The sequence below is a fragment of the Thermobia domestica genome, chromosome 2, assembly GCF_964235325.1.
Source record: "Thermobia domestica chromosome 2, izTheDome1.hap1.1, whole genome shotgun sequence".
Classification (NCBI taxonomy): domain Eukaryota; kingdom Metazoa; phylum Arthropoda; class Insecta; order Zygentoma; family Lepismatidae; genus Thermobia; species Thermobia domestica.
The window spans coordinates 153499505-153520894 of record NC_137455.1 but is presented as its reverse complement, the minus strand read 5'-3'; the positions used below and the strand labels follow the sequence as shown (position 1 = coordinate 153520894).

Sequence of the window (21390 nt, the reverse complement as noted above, 5' to 3'; positions counted from 1 at the left end):
CGCAAAAGTGATTGGAGTACCAGAGAAACTCTTCAGCCGGGAGTGAAAAATGTGCAGCATGAACCACTGGTAGATCGTAACCGAATTTTGCTTCCCCCTCTACATATTAAATTAGGTCTTATGAAAAGTTTTGTTAAGAGCATGAACCAAGAGGATGAGGCCTATAAGTACCTAAGAGGACAATTCCCTCGATTAAGTGATGCCAAAGTTAAAGAGGGTGTTTTCATAGTGCCACAGATTAGGCAACTATTCAAAGATCACAAGTTCGACGAAATTCTCCAAGGTGAGGAGAAAGCTGCGTGGGAAAGCTTGAAGAGTGTTTGTTCACAGTTCTTGGGAAGACACCGAGCAACAAATTACAAACAACTGGTAGCAAAGTTGTTATTGTGCTACGAAAATCTTGGTTGCAATATGTCTCTGAAACTCTACTTTCTTCATTCACATCTAGACTTCTTTCCCGAAGATTGTGGAGCAGTAAGTGACGAACATGGTGAGCGTTTCCATCAAGATATTGCAGCCATGGAGAAGAGATATGAGGGAAAGTGGAGTTCTAACACATTGGCCGACTACTGTTGGACTATTGCAAGGGATGCTCCAGATGTAACCTACAAAAGGCAAGCCAAGCGAAGACGCTCAAAACAAAATAAACATAATCCTGTACAAGGGATCACTTGAAACTTCTGTCTACATTGCAGTGTAGTTCTTGCATAAAAAGGTATGTGTACATATTTTTCATGTTTTGATGTTAATACTGATTTTTATTACGAAATTGTTAATGTTTAACTTGACCACGGTTACTTAATTTTCTGTATCGCTGTGAAACTGGTATTTTCGCAATTTTGAAAAAGGAAGTACAAGGATATAGAATAGAAAGCTATAGGTTAGGGTACTTCTTAACTCCCCAGCTTATCACATCACAGTGAAATAGATAAAAAAAAAAAAGTGAAATGTAGGTTTTTATAAGGATTTTGCTTAAATGTTCTATAAATATTAACACATTCGAGACGGAGCCCGCCACATAGGCGGGCTATTTCTTTTTCTTCAGTGGACGGAGCCCGCCTACCAGGCGGGCCTAAGGTTTCGTTAATTTGAATGGCAAACGCATGTCCATAGCTGGGTTTCGACTTCTCAGTTATACTTTGTGATGCCTCTAGTACTTCTAAAAAAATCGACATGACAGTGCGACCAGTCCAGAATGAGGGAGGGTCGTTGACCTTGAGAGACTGTTTCCGCGCAAGTTTGTCAATTCTGCTTCAACCGAAGCAGCTGTGAATGATTGCTCTTGCTGTTTAGTAGCTTCTTTTCATTCATAATGGAGAATTTGGGCGAAGAAGAGATAGTAAATATACTATATCAGATGGATTTGGATTCTGGTTCTGAAATCGATGATTCGGACAATGACCCGGATTACGTGGACGATGATAATATGCGAGGTAAGTTCTTTTTTATTTACTCGGCAATAATTGCAATAATAAAGTTTCGGCATGGGGACAAACATCTGTCTTTGTAATATTCCACAATATACAGCGATAGTGTGTTCAAATATGGAGCTATCAACACGGATAGACAGTGGCGTACTTAGAAAAATATTTGGGGGGTGAATTAGAAATGTTATTTTATAGAAGTCGCGGATATTTTGACATACCACGTGGATATTTTGTCGTACCAAAGTTTCGAGTTTACAGGCATTGATAGGAGAGTTTAGTGCATCTGCTGTTTATAGCATTTTCTTTAGATAATTAGTGGCGTATCTAGAAAAATATTTTGGGGAGCTTTGGGCAGAAATATATTTACCGCGAATGTAAAGTCTGTGCAGATAAAGGCGAAGTGTCCACAGGTAAAAGGGTACGAAAAGAAGCTGGGAGTGTGCTAAATGCTGTGTAGCTCTATGTATGCCAGATTGTTTCAACAAATACCATCAGAGAACGTGATATGAAAAGTAAAATGACATCAGTATATAAGCAGCCAATTTTGTGCATGCAATGCGTGTAGCAATCAAGTGCAAGGCAAATTACTAAAACTTTGAAAATAAATGCCTTGTACATGAAATCTTTTCAACCTTCAGATATATATAGTTTTTAGCGATTTTGATTGATTACTAATAGAATAAAAATAGGTATACTGCAAATAAATAATTATCCTTGTATTTGTAAATGCAATGAATGTAATATTTTAGTGCAAAGCGAATTACTTGTTTGTTATAAGGAAAACATTGTAAATGTTATATAAAGAATGGCCCTTATCAACATACAATAGGGTATATAGAGATTCGACGTCATAAAGATACATAACTTCTTTACCTTGGTTCTGTCGGTTTGATTCATTTGCAGCACAAATCAGCCTTGCACTAAATTCTTAGTGTAAACCAATATTTTTCAATTTCATTATATGCAATCGCTGTAAGGTTCTTGTATTTCATTATAAATGATGTAACTGCTAGTAAAAGTTATTATATGTACCTCAGTATTCAATTGTATTGCTCGTCGGACTTTTTTTATAATTGCAAAAAGGGTCATTTATAACAAATAAATAAAAATATATAGAAATGAACAAATGATTTGAGATTTGCTTATTAAATAGTTCTAAGTGTACATGCTCAGAAATAAAAGATTTTGTAATTGTATTCTTTGTAGCAGAGTTTTTACAAAATTCCAAAAACATGGTGAAACCGCCGTCCTGAGGGAGAAACCACGCAAAGAGGGCCTCCGACTCGAATGTGTTAATACATTTGTATATATACAGCTACTGTTGTACAAGGGCGTTCTTTTTCACAACCTGAGCTGAGAAAATTCTTCTATTATCATTTCCTTTCATATTATGTTTAAATGAATGTAAAAATCGCAATTTCAAAGAATTTACACACTTTCAATCAAAATTTGTTGAACAGTGATACCTGTTATATATATATATAATTTTCAGGCCTTAACAAGCTCAAATCCGACGCATGGTTTCAAAGAGAGAGAGAGAGAAAAAAAAATAAATTAAATTAAATCTTTAAGTTTAACGTCCCACGTTTATGCCGGTTAGGCTAAAGGAGACGGTGATAATGAAATGTGAGTGAAATGAAGAAAGTGGGAGGAAACGGGAGAAGCCCGAGAAAACCCACGAGCACGGTGTTTGTCCACCACAAAGTCCACACGGCGCGAGCTGGAATCGAACCAGGGACCCCAAGCACCGGAGGTGAACGTTCTACCACTGAGCCACCGCGCCCCCGAGAGAGAGAGAGAGAGAGAGAGAAAGAAAATGAAATAAAATTTTTGAGTTTTACGTCCCACGTGTATGCCTGTTAGGCAAAGGAGACGGTGATGATGAGAGATGAATGAAATGGTGAAATGAAGAAAGTGGGAGGAAACAGGAGAACCCAGAGAAAACACACTAACACGGTGTCTGTCCACCACAAAGTTCACTTGGCAGGAGCAGGGTTTGAACCCGGGACCTCAAGCACCAGAAGTGAATGCTCTACCACTGAGCCAGGCAAGAACAGACTGCATAAGTTCTAAATGTCTGCTTGGGATATGGTACCTCACACTCAGTATAGATCTTTACGTAACTATATATAGCTACTAACTATATATAGCTACTGTAACTATATATAGCTACGTAACTAGACGATCATTGTTAAAGGAGCCGTCCGAATGGCAATTAAATGTCAACTTATCATACTGCACATGTGCTTGACAAGAATCAGATCCAGAAACTTAGCAGGACAGTGTAAAAGGCCAAGTACAGCACGTTGAGTTGATCTGGCAATATGGAAATGTACATTACCTTACTGGAAGGTAGGGTCCCGAAAAGCGTCTAAATAAGGTCGAGGAGAGGATTGGTGATACCATTAATTCGACGCATTCGTCATACTTAAATGAAAGAAGATAAACAGAAGGGACATGTAGCTAATTACTAAGTGCAGACACATCTGGATCTTCCAACTCATCTGCACATCTACAATATCGATACGGCCTCGTTGTATCTGGGACAGAAACGCCTCATCGGTCAATATTACTAGCCAAGGGCGACGATCCTTGGGGGGAGGACAGAGCTCATGCAGGACCCCTCACATTGTATTTATGAATATACAGTATTTCGCAATCCTCATATATGCCTTCTGCATCTGAATGCCCCCCCCCCAAGTTACAGAGAAATCTGCGCCCTTGTTATTACCCTCCGTTCATCTCTCTAATGCAGTCTCTCCCAACCACTGAAGACACTTTCGGCCATCAGTATGTGTCAGGGATAGTCGTGCGAGAGGAACATAGGAACGTACACTTGTCTCTAACAACAGATTATTCAATGTTCGTGTGTTCACACAGGATGCCAAGATGTCTCTTGTAGCATTGCTAGTCGTCATCCTGTTACTTAGGGGGGGGAGGAGCTAGAGCACAATGTTCCTGCTGTCAATGCATCGAGAGGACACTCTGGAAGGGGCATTCGACTATGGGCATCCTGTTTTTCTCACCATTTATACTACCGATGGGTAACTGGCACGTCATGTGTCAGGCGAGTGGTAGTTCTGCAGAACTACTACGCAGCGTTTCCCAGTTTCACCATAAGACATACTCGAAGTCACCTTAGTACAAGATAGCCTAGGTATTTTCTGACATCGTCTTGTCACTGCAAATACAAACCGTGGTACATACAAAACGGATCTGCACACACAACTACCCTCCTAGTATAGACCAACAACTTTAAAACTACAGCAGCATGCCTTCTATAAATACCTAGTTATATCAGAAATACTGTCACAAAGTTTGGAGTGGTGCTGTAAATATCCGGAGTGGCATAGTGCTGCCATCTGTGTATAAAGCGGAAGATGCATGTAGTGTGTGTTTGACTATTCATGACATACATTGATATTGTACTGAGTTCTGATGAAGTGGTGCGATTACGAAAATCGTGTAGCAGTAATTGCGCTACACAAAGTCGGGAAGACAGCAGGTGAGATTTTCAACAGGTGAGAAGAGCTCCTCCGTGTCTAAGAGGTTAGCGTACGCGCCTTTGGCGTGGGAGGACTGGGTTCGATTCCACGTCTCATATAGCCTCGCTGCTGAAAAGGGACGTTAAACTCAAAATCAACTCAACAGGTGAGATTTTCAACCTCCTGAAACCCCTACCAACCAGCAAGAGATTCGTGCATCGTGCCATACAGCGATACATCGAGACTGGAACGGCAGCTGACCGCGTAAGAAGTGGCAGACCACGAACGGTACGAATCCCGCAGGTCCAGAAGGCAGTGGCAACAAGAATTCAAAGAAATTCTGTTCGAACACAAAGTGTGATGGCTACTGAGATAAACATCTGCAGAAATTCCATGTCTCGTGTGCTCAGGAGTGACCTACATCTACGGGTGTATGAGAGGCGTACTGGTCAATTTCTGATCCAAACATTAATGTCACAGAGGGTCCTTAAATCAAAGAGACTGTTGCGGCGTTACGCCAACAATCTGCACAGAAAGATTCTGTCCACTGAACGAAAAGATGTTCACAAATGAGCAGACCTACAATGGCCAAAATGACCGTGTGTATGCCACGTCATTTACTGCAGCTGTTGAGGCAGCTCCAAGGGTTCAGAGGGCACATCATCCTGCCTCAGTGATGGTTTGGTGGGGAGTGAGCTACTCAGGCACAACCCAGCTGCATTTTTGCGAACAAGGTGTTAAAACATCTGCCAAGGTGTACCAGGACACAGTGCTAACACCTCTAGCGAAAAAACTGTCTGCTACCATGTTCCCTGGAGAAAGGTGGACCTTCCAACAGGATTCAGTTCCAGGCCACAAAGCGAAAAGAACCCAGGACTGGCTGGTACGGAACGTCCCCGACTTCATTTCTACCGCTGATTGGCCTTCTAGCAGCCCGACCTTAACCCGTTGGACTACAAACTTTGGGCAGTATTTCACGCAAAGGTCTGCCATAAACGGCATCCATCTGTCGACAGTCTGAAACAATTCTTGACCCGAGCAGTGAAAAATTTTCCCATGGACGTGATGCGTAATACCATTGACCAGTGGCCGGATAGACTTCGTGCCTGCATCAAGGCCAAGAGGGAACATTTCGAAAAATGATTCGTGCGTCAGGTGTGCAACATATCAATGTAAAACATGACCAAAATAAATTGCCTTGGTGTTAATACCCTCTGTGTTATTCACATTGACACTTGTGACAGTATTTATGATATAAGTAGGTACATATTCTGTGGTGTGATTTTTGTTCGAATCGACAATGCATACTAAATATTCTTATGCATATATCACATGCTTAAAAAAAATCGAAAAGAATATCCACATAAGGGAACACTCAAAGAAAGAAGTCTAATATACACAACTAAGAAAATGCACTCTCTCAAGTTGCACAAACGGCAGAATATGACTTTAAAAATTACATAGCTCGAAAATAATTAGAAATACCGAAACACTCGGAATTATAGGAACTAACATGTTCTATGGAAATAAACGTGCTTCAAAATCCTGCGTTATCCATCCAACGACTTTTATACAGTCGAGGTAAGAAATTTTTGATTCTAATTACTACTGTACATACAGAGGCAATTTTGTAATAAACAATAGTTAAAAAGGGTTATTTCATTTCTTTGGTAGTAATTTAAAATCAGTAATATAAGTTTGCTCTTCAACGTAATGCCATCTATTTTTTCAAACTTTACTTTACATCACACATTCTTCAAAAATTATATTATTATTATTATTATTATTATTATTATTATTATTATTATTATTATTATTATTATCTATATATATAAAAGAGAACGCACAAATCCTTTGTGAACTCATCACGCTAATACGGCTGAACCAATTTCTTTCATTTTTGGGGGGTTATTATGATTTGGACCCTAGATGGTTTTTATCATATCACTTTAATTTTTAATTACCAGTGTCTTGAGATAATTGACCATTCAAGTGTCCATACGTACAAATCCTTTGTTATTAGTTCATCATAGGTAAAAATAAACGTATTTATATGCAACCCGCATGACCATGTGACTCGGCGGGTTAACATAAATGACAGGCGCTATAATTTTAACATTTACTGCAATTTGAAAGCGAAAAAGTAAAAATTATCTAAGTAACAAAGTTTATTGCGTTCCGGGGTGACCGCAGCGAAGCGGGGTGAACGCTGCTAGTTATTAAAGAAAATAAAAGCAAAATACCGAAAAAAAAACTGAAATTTGGTTTCTGATAACTGGAATCCAATTTCTAACTTCGAATACAATTTATTGACATTGTTTAGAGGCACATTTACCAAGTTCCTTCCGATTCGAAGTACATTATTAGTGTATTACAGAAAATATGTCCACAGGTGAGATTAATACCAATAGATAATTAAACTGAATAAAACGATATGGGTAAATCGTCATGTTTAGTTCTCGTGAAAACCAAGAAAAATGATGTTTTCAAAACCTAAAAATTGATGCTGTGCGATGACCTAGGCACCTGCTACGTTGAAACTGATATTGATGTGCACACAATCAAGCTTTTTATTATGACACTAGCAAGACGATAGTATATAGTATAATAATGAGAAATAGTCCAAAATTATGGTTAACTCTTAAACCTTAACTTTTATGTCTATACGGTAATATCCAAGATCAAATACAGAAGAATGAGTTACAAGTCTTGCAATATTTTGGTACACAACATATATGTATTTATTACAGTACAAATGAAAGCAGATTAGCATTCAAATTAAGACTTTCGTGTTGGACTGTCTGCAGCCACCTTCCAGTTCTTCCATTCCACGTCGTCACTACTGTTTCCACCTCCTGCTGGTATGTCGAGCATCGTGAGTTGAGTTGATTTTAGTTTAGCGTCCCTTTCAGCAGCGAGGCTATATGAGACGTGGACCTACTGATTAACGTGGAATCCGAACCACATGAGCTCCCGCCGGGAATCGAACCCGGGTGTCGAGCATCGTGATTTCACGAAATACGCTATAGACTGAAACAGGTAGTAATCCGAAAGGACAAGGTCAGGACTATGTGCCAGGTTTGCCAACGGTAAAAAATAAATAAAAATGTAATAATAATAATAATAATAATAATAATAATAATAATAATAATAATAATAATAATAATCTAAAAACAGTGTTCCGAAAGGAAACCAAAATTTTCCGGGTTTTCAGGCCTCGAAAACACTAGCTGCAACTTTGTTTTTTGTTTGTTTGTTTGTTTGTTTGATTTTGTATATTGTAGCTGGCCTCCCTCCAAAAACAACGGGCCCCTCCTACTTAAACCTGCTGACTACACCCTTGGCTCAAAGACTATTTTTGCACATTCGGATTTCGGAAAAATATACACTTTCGTCGCATATGACAATCCGTTTTAGGAAACGCACATCATCTGGATTTTGCAGCATTCGTTGGGACACATCCATTATCCTCTGGCCCTGAGGTGGGGTCAACTAATGTGGCACCACCTGATGGTTTTCCCGGGCTCGTGGATGTGATGTACGTACTATAATGGACTGGGATATATCGAGTTGGTTTGATCATTTTTGTCTGATAGTGAATGGATTTTCCTCAATGGCGTGTTGTATGATCTCAGAATCCGTTATTTTGAAATGGCTGGACCTTCGCTAATCTTCGATCTTTTTACAACATGCACAAAATTTCTGGAACAAACGAGTTTCTGCAGTGTTGTTCATTGCACTTTCCTCTTTCACATGACAAACGTTTTAGGTTGCTGCCGCAGCGTTATGCCCGAGTTTAAACTCAGAGTAAGTTTACGTATGAAACGGTTATTGAGCACTCATCTTCACTGCCACTAAAAACTGACTGAAGATACTGACGGAGTGGCGGCCTCTGTGCTATATAGTCCGTTTGTTATACTACCTCCTGGACCAATTTGACCCTATACGGCCATCATGGGGTCCATTTACGGTCTATCACAGGGTATACACGCGTTTGCTGTTTGGGTTGTGAAAATATTGCTAGACTTGCGACTTATAGAACGCCTTTAGTTGTTAAAATGACCTCGAAAAATAAATAAGTTTTAATTTTGCATTTATGTACAAACAGGTACAGAGTACTGATGAAATGAAACAAAAATCTAGACGCTGTGCTGTACTGGTAGTGATATGTACCTCTGCCTCCTGTTTGCTGCAGACTTGTTTGATTATATTGCACATTTTAAACAAAAGTTTCATTTAAAATGTTCGGTTACATTTGCAAAATAATTGCATAAAGTTTGTGGTAACTGAAGTCACAGAGAAAACTGTTTTTGGAATTAATGAAAGAGAGAAGTCCTTTCCAAGAATACTTGGGCGGCGAAGAATATTGACAACAACTTTACGTGACCCGAAATTGGTAAACATGTACAATTCATTGCAGTGTGTGCACTTACACTGAAAAGTTTCATCAGAATAAAATTCGATACAAGGTAGAGTCGATACTGTAATAATTAATTTGCTCTTTTTCCCATATAGCTCGCAACCAGTTAGAGGATTTATATGCTAAATAACTACCTTTTGTGGAGTTGTTAAACGTATGCAAATCAAGTATTATTTGTATATGAACCCTTGATAGGTAATTTTACGTACATATGAATACATGTATAAATTACTTGACATATATTTTATGCATATTTTCTTTTCACATACATGAAATATTTTTTTCTTATAGAGACAAACGTTTTTTTTTTTTATTTTTTCAATTAGCTGATCCACAATGAAATTAACATTTTTATGGACAATACTCAATATACGTCACTGATAATATTCTGAATTTAAAAATGTCTAACACTAACTTTGGTTAGGGTTTAATAATAAACACAAGAAACTGAAAAACACCAAACTGATACAAAAACAACCCACTGAAGCAAGAACCAACCCATGTAGATAATGATTTATCTCCATACGTAGAATAGTCAGCAAAAGTCACCTGTGATCAATACACGATATATTGTAAATACAGTAGTTTTGCACTGTATAATCAATATGAGTGTAATCTGCTTGGTGCAGCGTAATTCTCAATACCAATGATGGCCAAATGAGGCCCGATTTTTCTTTCAACCACTTATTGATATGACAACATCTTGAAATGAAACCATATTACTTTCTCCCATCCTGAGAAAAGTTTAAAAAAAAAGAAAAAAAAAAACAGCCTCCTGATCCACAAATAGAATTAGTAACGTTACAATTTCAAGACTGTCATCCTACTAGTAAAAACTGCAAGTATTAATAACTAAGTTTTGAATTATGATCACCAAAATGGTTTTAAGTTCGTAGCTCATTACTCATTCGATGCGAATTATTAAACGTTTTCTAATAAATTAAAATGTAGGTATCATAAAATCATAAAAGAAAATAAAGGAACTCGTGTTTTTAAAATTTTCACTAGTTTTGTTGGTCAACAAACGCTCAGAGCTTTCATAACCTGTTATACGAGCTCTTACTTACACCACCTCTATTGAAAATTTTAACAGGCTGGACATAAATTCCTCGTTAACTATCTCAGCTGTAATGCTATCCCTTTTCCCTTCTTCCTTGAATACCGCGAGGAGAAACAGGTGTTTTATTTCAACTTCAGCTGCCACAGAATTTTCAAACTTCACCAATTTACCAAACTCACTGGAAAATCACAAGATAATTTTTACTCCCAACGAAAAATGGATATAACGCAGTCGTACGCAAAATACTATAATAACCTAAAATCAATTATCTCATGTTTTATGCAATATGCAAACAGAATAAAGTTCTCTTCCTCTGCTTGAATGAAAACCAGAGCAACTCAATTTTGTATCGTATTTACCAGGCAAAACTCGCTATAATATGGCATTAAAAGATCGCAAGATGCTCATTCACTCCATGCTGATTTTTAATTTTTCGTATCAAATAATAAGGATGAATATGGACTTGGTTTGCCGAATAATGTGTGATACAAATATCTTGGTACAACCGCATGCAAAAGAAAATGAATAAAGTTCTTGTCAATAATCTACAAAGGAATCTGAATGCAGTTTCGATAATTTGAAATTCTCCGACCATGAAAATAATAAATTTTTAAACGTATTGAAAATTTAGCAACTAACCTTAAGATGTTACGAAGCACCTCTCTCAAGGAACAAGGAGTTCCAATATTTTAGAATAATATTGTAAATTTGTCTAGTTTCTAGCATTTAGACTAATGTTATTATGGCTGGGGGAAAAAGGGATAAATGTCGAAGTTTACCTTATTGTGTAAAGGTCCTTATTTCCACTACAAATATTGGGATTGTGTTTCAAAATACAGTCCGTGTGGAGGGAGACAGACTTTTTATTATATTTATTAGTACAAGCAGTTTATACAAGTATTAAAATAAGTTTGCTACAAGTTTTTAATGTAATGTGCTGGCATCCTGATAGAAATGAAACTCTAACTCATTACCTTCTTTAATCCGAGGGTCTTTGTTTTTTGTCCTATCATATTGTTGAATATCAAGTCCTGTACAATTCCAATATCAATGTTTTACACTAAGTTTCAATAGATTGCAATAAAAAAAAAAGAAAAAAAATCTAATCATCTTTCTTTGGAGAAACAATTATTATGAAATACATCAGAACTGGAAATAAAGTATCTTCTTGACCTATGTGAAAAATTCACATTAGGATGTTATCTGGAATTTAGCACTCATTTCAGCTGCAATGGAATATGAAACAGGAAGCTGCAATACAATTCAGCATCTGAACTACGAATAGTAAGCAGCATCTGAATAATTTATTTCACTGACTGCTAATTAGAAAAAAAAAATTATAAGCACTTCCTTGTTATTTCTACCAAATACCCCACCTCTTTTATCACTAGAGATCCTCTTATCACGAGAGATTCAGAATTCAACTAGAAACACGACTTTTGAAATTTATTTTTTAAAATAGAATATCACATTCACAATATTCCGTTCCAAAATTTTATATGAATTCCCAAGCAAAGAAATCCAATCCACACGAAAGAAAGTTCTTCAATGCACTATCGTTTCCGAAATTCTTGGCACGATCTACAACCATCCAACAATGAGAACTATGCGTCACTACTGACAAGCGAACATTCTTCCGCCATGACAGATCCCGGCATCAGAAGCCGTGAAACGATGAAACGCTACTGAAGAATCAATGGACCGGAAGCGAAGAGAGCAGTACAAGAGGAAAGAGGAAAAGTTGAGCTAGGTAAGACAGACTGCTCACACGTAAGTTTCAAAGCGAGATTTCGAAATCTTCAGACCATGGATTTATTTCGCTGATTCTACCGTTTAGCATAATCTTATTGAAATACTAACGAGCAAGTTTATTTTTTCTTTCAAATGTTTTGCGCACATCACTTGCATTTATTGACAAAAATATATTCTATGAAATACTTCCACCAGTTTAAAAAATGAAACTATTATTAATTTTAGAAAATTTAGGAGTTTCTCTTCTTTCATCTGAAACAGATACAACGATAGAATTCGGTTTTAAAGCAACCAGAACATTTGATCGTTCTCTAAGTGGTTCAATTTACTAACCAAAATTATCTCTAACCAATCAATATTGTGAAGAGACAGAGCTCACATCAATGCTTATGTCATTGAACTACACGTCATATTCGTTCTCTTAAATAAAAATAAAATCCGAGCAAAGTAAGCATTTACTATAACTAATCTGTATTCAGACACATTACTTTCATATATTGCCGAAAATGTTTGGCTTGCTCGGGTTTTATTTTTATTAAAGTTATCCGTATTTCCAAAGCTAGAATGAGCAGCTCAGTTAGTTCTTTTTTTTTGATAAACTAATTGAAGTGAACTTCTACTATTCGACTCGATTGGTATTTGTGTGTCTGTCTGTTCGTCTGTTGCATGATAATCTCGTAAAACCTATTCGAGTTTGATGAAACTTTCCTTCCACCGGCAGAAATAACATTGTTTGGGACTACAATCCATCGAGAATAGGGGAAAGGGGGCTACAATACGCCTTATGTTGCAGGTTTACACATGCACATCCATGACAATTTTCAAATATAAACCATTCAAAAAAATATTATATATATATATGACTAAATATGTTCTCTTTATGGCATCCTCACAACTTAGGGTTAAAATCTGCCAAGAACGAAAGTATGAGTTTACCCCCTCTCTTTATTTTAAAAATATGTTCCACGGTAACTTTCGTTAAAAAAAAAAAAAAAAAAAGTTCGATTTTGATGTAATATGCTGTACATTTTCTTTAAGGCTTCTCAATCACTCACCTTCCATGGGGCTGAAATTAGTAAAGAATAGAGTAGTGGTATCCTCCTGATCAGTGTTCGAAGTGGAAAAAAAGCAGAGGCGGTATGTTTTCTTATGATTCTGACCCGACATACCGGCTATCTAAATGTTGAAATACGGTGAGGGAATGTTGCTTCAAGGACAGCGTTTCTATTTACATAGTGACTGAAAACCACTATACAGCTTCTTTTTAGTTACGGGGTGGAGGAAGGTCATGGAGAGACTTTGATCGCTCACCAACTATTTCATGAAAAAGAATATCCTCTTATATTGTACTTTAGAGAATTATCCACGAAAAAGCTCAAAAACCGAGTTTTTATATTAACAATTTCCTGCAGGATTGCTCCCGGAACCCCCTTGACTGAGGGGTGTTCCAAACCCTGCAAGAATCGCTCCCACAGCAGAATACCCCTATATCTGCTCATGCTCAAAATACGACATTTATATGAATTAAGAGAAGGCGGCACACACACACATACATACAAACGAAAGAAACAATTCGATATGGCACATCAAAGTATAAACTAGATGAACTTCTTTGAAGACTCCTAATTTTAAAACAAAAGATAAGTAAAAGATATCTAAAATGTTGGTGTTGTCAACTTAAAAATTATTTCTACATAAATAGAAAATCTTTTTACGTGCAAAGCTATTCGTCAATTACTATGTATAAAAATGGATTTATTAAAGGTATTTAGCATGTACTCTCCAGTGACGGTATGTCTTGATTACTGAAAAACCAGAGGCGGTATGGCATACCACCGCATACCGTCTCACTTCGACCACTGCTCCCGATTGTTTTATAAAGTTCCACGATAACTTTTATAAAAATCGGTTTTGATACAATATTATGTATATTTTCTTTGACTCTTTTCCGAATTCCCTGTGCTTACTATTACAATCAGTCAAGAATCGGCGGTAAATTTACCCTCCCCCTCAATATGGTATGGATTAGATTAAAAACTATGATCCAAGATATTTTTCCTAAAATATCATATTTTCATGAAATATGGCATATACCTTTTTGAGGATTCGCAATCGTTCCCAATACGTGGATTAAAAATCAACCGAGAACGTTGAATGTGATATTTAATGATGAAAAAAAAAGTTATATGATAACTTTTGAAATATTGTTCCATTTTAACACAATTGTATTCAATACGGCTTTCATTTAATTCACACTCTTGCAGCTAAAATCAAATATCAGAACTCGATTAACCCCCCATCGAAGATTTAAATTTAAAAAAAAAAATCTATGATAACTTTCGTAAAAATACAATTTTGCCTAGTACGGTATTTTTTTTTCTTCCAAGAAATTTCAATCATCTCAATTATTTACAGTTGAAATGGACCAATAATGAACCAGTGGACCAGTGAGTTCTTCCCAATTTTATACGTATTTTTTTTCTATATTTTCCTGAATACTTATTAAATACACTCAGATTTTTACAGAACATTGTGTGTGTTTTGTGGGACATTAATCTCTATACCTAAAGTCTCTACAGGTATAGTTCTGGGGTTGAAATTAGAGATCGTTCGCTTCAACAATGCACAGCTTGACTAGTCTAACGTTAAAATTTCTTGTACCCTCTTAGCATGGATTTCAATACAGTACCTTATACGCAGCACACACACACACACACACACACACACACACACACACATATATATATATATATATATATATATATATATATATATATATATAGAGAGAGAGAGAGAGAGAGAGAGAGAGAGACATTCAGTAGGACTCCTAAACACAGGGTTGCCAACCGTCCCGATTCCGTCGGGACTGTACCGATTTCTGACGGATTTGTCCCGCGTCCCGACCGGACACTCGTCGGGACGCATATTGTTCCGACGTATCGATTTTCAAAGTTAATTAATATTTTACTGGGCCAATTTTACAAAGGAATAACTTATTTTCTTTTACACGCACAGTTTTATGTATAGAATGAATTTAACAAATTTGTGTTTTAATCAGACTCATGAAAAAATAGCAGCTCGTCTTTAATTTATAGTAAAATATACATATTAAATTTTCTCTCTAAACTTTGCTTATGTCAAATAAATTGCAGTTGTATTGGTTCGAATTTGTTGCATAGGCCTATATTGCTTATACCTAGTGATGAGCAGTGGGTGGGGAAATAAAAGATGAGGTGCCGCATTCATTTAGGTTCGTATTATTCAGTTGATTATTTACATTGTTTTAAGTAACTCGCCGTACGTAAAGTCGTCTCGGGGGAGGGGGCTCCAACACCGACTGTCCAGTCCCGATTTTTTCTTAAGAAAAGTTGGCAACCCTGCCTAAACATTCCTACGCTAAACACTGTCCGCCTTATGTAGAGTCGTTTTGATGTATGATTAACGTCATACTAAAGGCCTGACTACTATAGAAAATATATCTTAATCGAACTCTTTAGTATGGTATTAATCACGCGTCAGAACGACTCTGCTTAAGGCCCTGAATGTTTTGTTGCATATACTCCCGTGCCCAGTGCTTCTTGCAGATCAAATTTCAGTTTTAGCTCTGATCCATGAAGCAAAGAACTTCAAATAAATAACTAGTTAACAGGAATTCCTCCTTTATTATTATTATTATTATTATTTTTTTTTTTTTAAAAAAAGACGGAATACATAAGATCATTACAATTTTCCACTCTTTATTCTGTCTACTAATATGCAATCGTTTATAGTGTGACAACAGAAAACTCTAGAAAAGTATAAGTTTGAACTAGTAAGTTCCAGTGTGTTATGAAAAGGTTACTAAACTGTTGATGGGTGGGGAAATAAGACTGTCCGTATCCATATCTGACTGTGTTCGTGAAATTGAGAGCTCTGCACCGTAATAATGTATATTTCCGGGACAAAAACTGCCGGTATTATGGAGGTTCACTGAACCATTGAACTATACGAAAGACCTTTAATGTGTGCCAGTATTGTTTAAAGGATCTTAACTACCTAGGTATAACCAAACCTGTTACTATTGGGACTTATCCCTGAGGTCACAAGTGTTATATTTGAATCCAAATTAGAGCTTCTGGAAAACTTTGTTCACTGCATAATCATTTTAAAACTAGTTAAAAGACTACCAAAATGAAAGAAAAAGTACACGAACTGATCTAAAAACAAATACGACCTTTTGCGGTATACCCACAAAAAAGGTAACAATTAAACGAATCATTCCTCTTACCTTCTTCGGCTCCTTCCTCACCCGGTTTTCTTTCCGAATCTGTGCCTCGGCGACTGCTCGATTGCCTGAAAGTACAAGACATGGAAGATTTTGATAGAGAAATATCTCATCGTGGATGAACGAGTACAAAAGAAAATACAGCAGTACAATAGACCAATTCTTGTTAGAACACGTAACAAATACATCTAAAACCACAACAGAAAAACAAGTAATACATTTCCTTAGCTAACAAATACAAGTTAAAACTAACTTTAAAACGAGCTTTTCTGTTACGGTAATTGTTAACAAAAACAAGTTCAAACACCATGAAAAAGCATCGACGCGTCTTCCTCCAGAGCTTTCAACATAGGTACTCAATTGCACGGTTATTCGTTCCAAATAAGTGAAACTTCGCAATACAAAAAGTGAAAGTATCAATGAAGTTACGAAGTTCAATCGTACATTTACAAAATAGAACAAATAAGTAAATAAATAATCAGATTTTAGGAACAGCATATCTTAGTAGTTAATTGAATTTCTTTCTTTCTTTTAAAAAGATTTAAATTTTATTTATTCGTACGAAGACAATATTATATATATATATATAGATAGATAGATAGATAGATAGATAGATAGATAGATAGATATTAATAACATTATAATTCTGCTGATGTTTTACTCAGATTTCGGTACTCGGATACTATAATTCCAGTGGCGGTTTGTGACAAAATAGCCCTATAGTAACATGATTTGCGCAGCCTGGATCGCAAAGGGTTCCTCCTGTTACAAGACATTGATAAGCCGCACGAGGCTACGATGACCCGGGACACCATTCTACACTTTGGATGGGAAACACTATTGCATCCGCCATATTTCCCGGACATTGCACCGTCCGATTATCACCTGTTCCATTCCTTGGACAATCAGCTTAGAGAGCGCCAGTTCAAATCTCTAGTAGAGGTGGAAAATTCAATTGATATTTTCTTCGCTTCACGGACCACTATGTTCTACCGCGATGGAATCCGTGGCCTTCCAGAACGTTGGCAGAAGGTCGTCGATGCTAACGGGGACTATTTTTGATCCTCCAGGTACGTCTTACGTGACATATCGAAGGTGGTGGATGAAAAAACACAGAACATTCTTCGTTACCTCATACATATATTCATTTATTTATATTGATACCAATTTTTATGCTTGTAGCTCCTTTGAGATAAGTTTAAAGATAATTTGAGTTGGTATTATGGATAACATTTTTTTGAAATGCATCTTTAGTTGTAAAACCGTTATCATATTGTTATTAAATGTAACTCAAATAAAAAAATAAAATTAGTATTACAACAACTTTATTTGCACTTATCTTCATTTGTTGAACATTTGTGTGCATGATGTTAATCCAGCCAATTTTCAATGACAAATAACTCCCACACTTTCACGTGTTGTTTAATAACATTTCTTAATTTCACAAACGAATTGTTATTGATTTTCAAAATTTCCACTATTTTTTAACTAAACATGAATCACTTAAGGCCTAACGTATGGCAACTGTTGCCCTAAAGTTTGCATATCAGTTTAAAAGATAAATCTAATACTAATGGTTTGTTCTTAATTATTGCATTTGGGTATAATTTACTTAGTCACTATTGGCTTCTTCGCAGAGATATTTTGTCACAGGATTTTTGCGATTGTTCTTACAAGCACAATAACTGCAGCAAGACGACTTACTGACAAAACATCTGCAAGACAGTGTTTTGCAGGTTGGTTTTGCATGTGCAAGGTGGAATTAAGATATCTGGTATGGCAGGCTGTGTCATCAGAAGTGGACGTATGGTTTTATTGTCATCTAAGAAAAAGAAATTTGTTTAAATCTAAAGGCTCTGCAAACGGAATGGTGGAGTTATTCCAATAGTATAGTTGAGCTGTGCATCTCAGTACATGTCGGAAATAGTTCGAGGTGAACGGTAAACAAACAATGTCATTAAGGGTCTTCACTACAGCTAAATTAAACTACCGCTAATTTTAGAGTTTTTCTGTAATATCTTCGAAACAAATAAAAATATTCGGAAAGCAGAAACGTAGTGAACTAGACAATAGGATTTTGCATGTGATACCTTTACCACAATTCACCTATCTGCTTTTGCTATACTGCTATTTACAGGACCCGCAAAAAATACTAAATCTATCTACGGTTGTAAATCGAAAGCAGATAGATGAGTTGTGATAATGGTATCACATGCAAAATAATATTGTCTAGTGCACTACGTTTTTGCTTTTGGAATATTTTTATTTGTTTTGAAGATATTACAGAAAAACACTAAAATTAGCGGTAGTTTAATTTCGCTGTAGTGAAGACCCTTAACTGCTGATAGGAATTGCAGGAAGCGAATGAATCTAGCAACTGTAGCACATGTAAAACAGAATCAGATTTTCTTAAGCATACTGTTTGTTTTCTACTTTGCTCGTCGAGTCACAGCCTGTAAAGTCAAGCTGGTAAACTTTAGGAGAATTTTATTTCAAGTGCTTATGAAGCTATATGACATCCTAAACCTCTTTTCCTTTCTCCAACACCAGCGACTAACCATACACTCTGGCAACCGACGTCTTTCAAATCATGCCAGTATGATACGGCTAACACGAACACATCCGTGTCCGGGCTGTGAATTATTAGGGTTACACTTCCTTTGTTTCTAACTGAATCAAACACATGAAGAAAAATTCTTGTGTCTGCTTCATTCTGGTTAGTTTTCAGGTTTTCATACGTTATTATTAATTGATCTTCATGTTTTAGGTCACTGTCGTTTTCGTTTTCAAAACTACCACGCACTGGAAATTGGCTGGATTAACATCAGGAACAAAATGTTCAACAAATGAAGGTAAATGCAAATAAAGTTGTTGTAATACTAATATTATATTTTCATTTAAGTTACATGTATTAACAATATAATAATGGCTTTACAACTAAAGATGCATTTCAAAAAATGTAATCCACACCAAACTCAAAATGTCTTTAAACTTATCCCAAAGGAGCTACAAGCATAAAAATTTGGTATCAATTAAATAAATTAATATTCTAACTAGTGATACCCTGTATTTGGTCATTGGTCAGTGGGCTTGGGTAAATGGGGAGGTATTGAATTTGACCATTTCTCCAGTCTATATATTTTCTTATAAAAGAAAGCCACATATTTGAGCTTTGAGTAACGCTGGCACCACTGTTATTTGTCGTACGCAGGGAAAAAAAACTCACATGTACGCCAGACATTAGAAACAGTCATATGAAAACAATGAAGGGCGTAGGTGTAATAGCAAGGGAGATAAAAATTCGGAAGCTCGTACCACTCTCCACTCCCCTTGTATATTTGTCGTCTACCTTCACGTTATCTGGCACTCCTAGCGACGCCCCTATTAGTCACAGGACTATGAACAATACCTCATTGGAAAGCTTATAGAACACAGATTCCAACTAGATAACTTTTATGTCCCCATGCCCAACTTGTAAAAGAAGAAGGAAAAGAAAATAAAAATTGAAAACACTATTTTAAGTTTGTGGAGCTCTGGCAACACTGTTGTTTGTCTTAAGGAGGGGGAGCACGAAAGTTACCTCTCTGAAATCTGTGTCCCATATGCTTTCCAAAGAGGTATAGTTCATGTCCCTGTGACAATTAGGGGCGTCGCTAGGGCTGCCAACGTGACGACAGTCCACCGAAAAATATGTACAGAGTGACAATCGGAAGTAGGTACTTCCGAAATTTTATCTCTCTTGTTATTGTATCTACGCCCTTCATTTTATTATATGACTGTTACCTATGTATGGTGTAAATGGGAGATTATTTTTTTTCCTGCGTACGACAAACAACAATGTTGCCAGCGTCTCACAAATTTTACAAAAAATATTTTTTCTTCCTATTTTTTTATTTTCTTCTTCTTCTTTTACGTGTTGGGTACTAGGGGCACAAAAGTTACCTCGTCGGAATTTGTGTTCTATAAGCTTTCCAACGAGGTATGCCTCATTTCCCTGTGACAATTAGAAGGGATACTAGGACCGCCAACGTTAAGGTCTACTATTTTCTGCGCCCCCCCCCCCGTCCCCCCCCAAGGTGTCGATCACGCTGGGGGTGACGACATCGGTTTTCACGATCAGTATAGTGCCTATAACAATAATCACAAATAAAATTGCGTTAGGCTTTCCATACATGCTCAACCCCCCCTCAGATCCCGGCCTACTAGGCTAAGTCCCGCTCAAAAGCTAGGCTAAGTCCCGCTCATACTACTGGGATAGATTCAAGAGTTTCCTAAATTATTCTCATTACATTGATAAATATGACATGCATCTATTTTTCAACCAGAACCTCAAATTCACAAGCAATCAATATACGAGTTTATAAAGATAGTTGTAACAATGACCTGCTTTAGATGACAGAAAAAGGCAGCAATTTTGTTACATTCAACACGTTGAAAATTAATTTAACACCAATGTCTTCACTACTATAAAATGGAGTTTCCCTGATTTTTAATTTGAGCCAGAACATTACCGCTAATAGCTAGTATTTACATGACTTTCGTTCTTAAATAATATTCTCGAGTACCAATATTGGCATAAACAAGAACGAAAACTTAGAAATCAATAGGGCTTAATATTTCACAAGGCAAAACATTTTCTATTTCTGAAAAAAAAAGCTTTAATGTATTTTTCGTAAGTTATCATGCACGACTTCCAAATATCTCCTCAAAGGGAAATCCTTTCTGTAGTTTCTTTACTTGAAGGGAAGAAGAAAAAACATATACAAATCAAAGAACACTTTTAAAAATTTAGAATGGAGAAATGCACCCTCAAACAAAAATTACTGTAACTACTAACCTAAGCCTAACATCAAACAATTTTATTTCCTTAAAGGAAAACTCAAGATTTCTAGAAAAGTTCTGAAACATCTAATTTGAAGAAATCGATGCAGCAGAAAAAAACGAAGAACGAAAAAAGTAGCTTCTCATATTTCCTCTAAAAT

The 21390-nt window shown here is 36.5% G+C and overlaps 1 protein-coding gene across 1 annotated transcript in view; it reads right to left on the bottom strand.

Moving 5' to 3' along the window:
* Positions 1-21390, bottom strand: part of LOC145679220 (protein lin-10-like) — a 492250-nt gene that overhangs the window by 291140 nt on the left and 179720 nt on the right. Inside the window, exon 4 of the mRNA XM_081749807.1 lies at positions 16412-16476. Coding sequence (XP_081605933.1) covers positions 16412-16476 — 65 coding nt within the window. The remainder of the gene's footprint in view (positions 1-16411; positions 16477-21390) is intronic.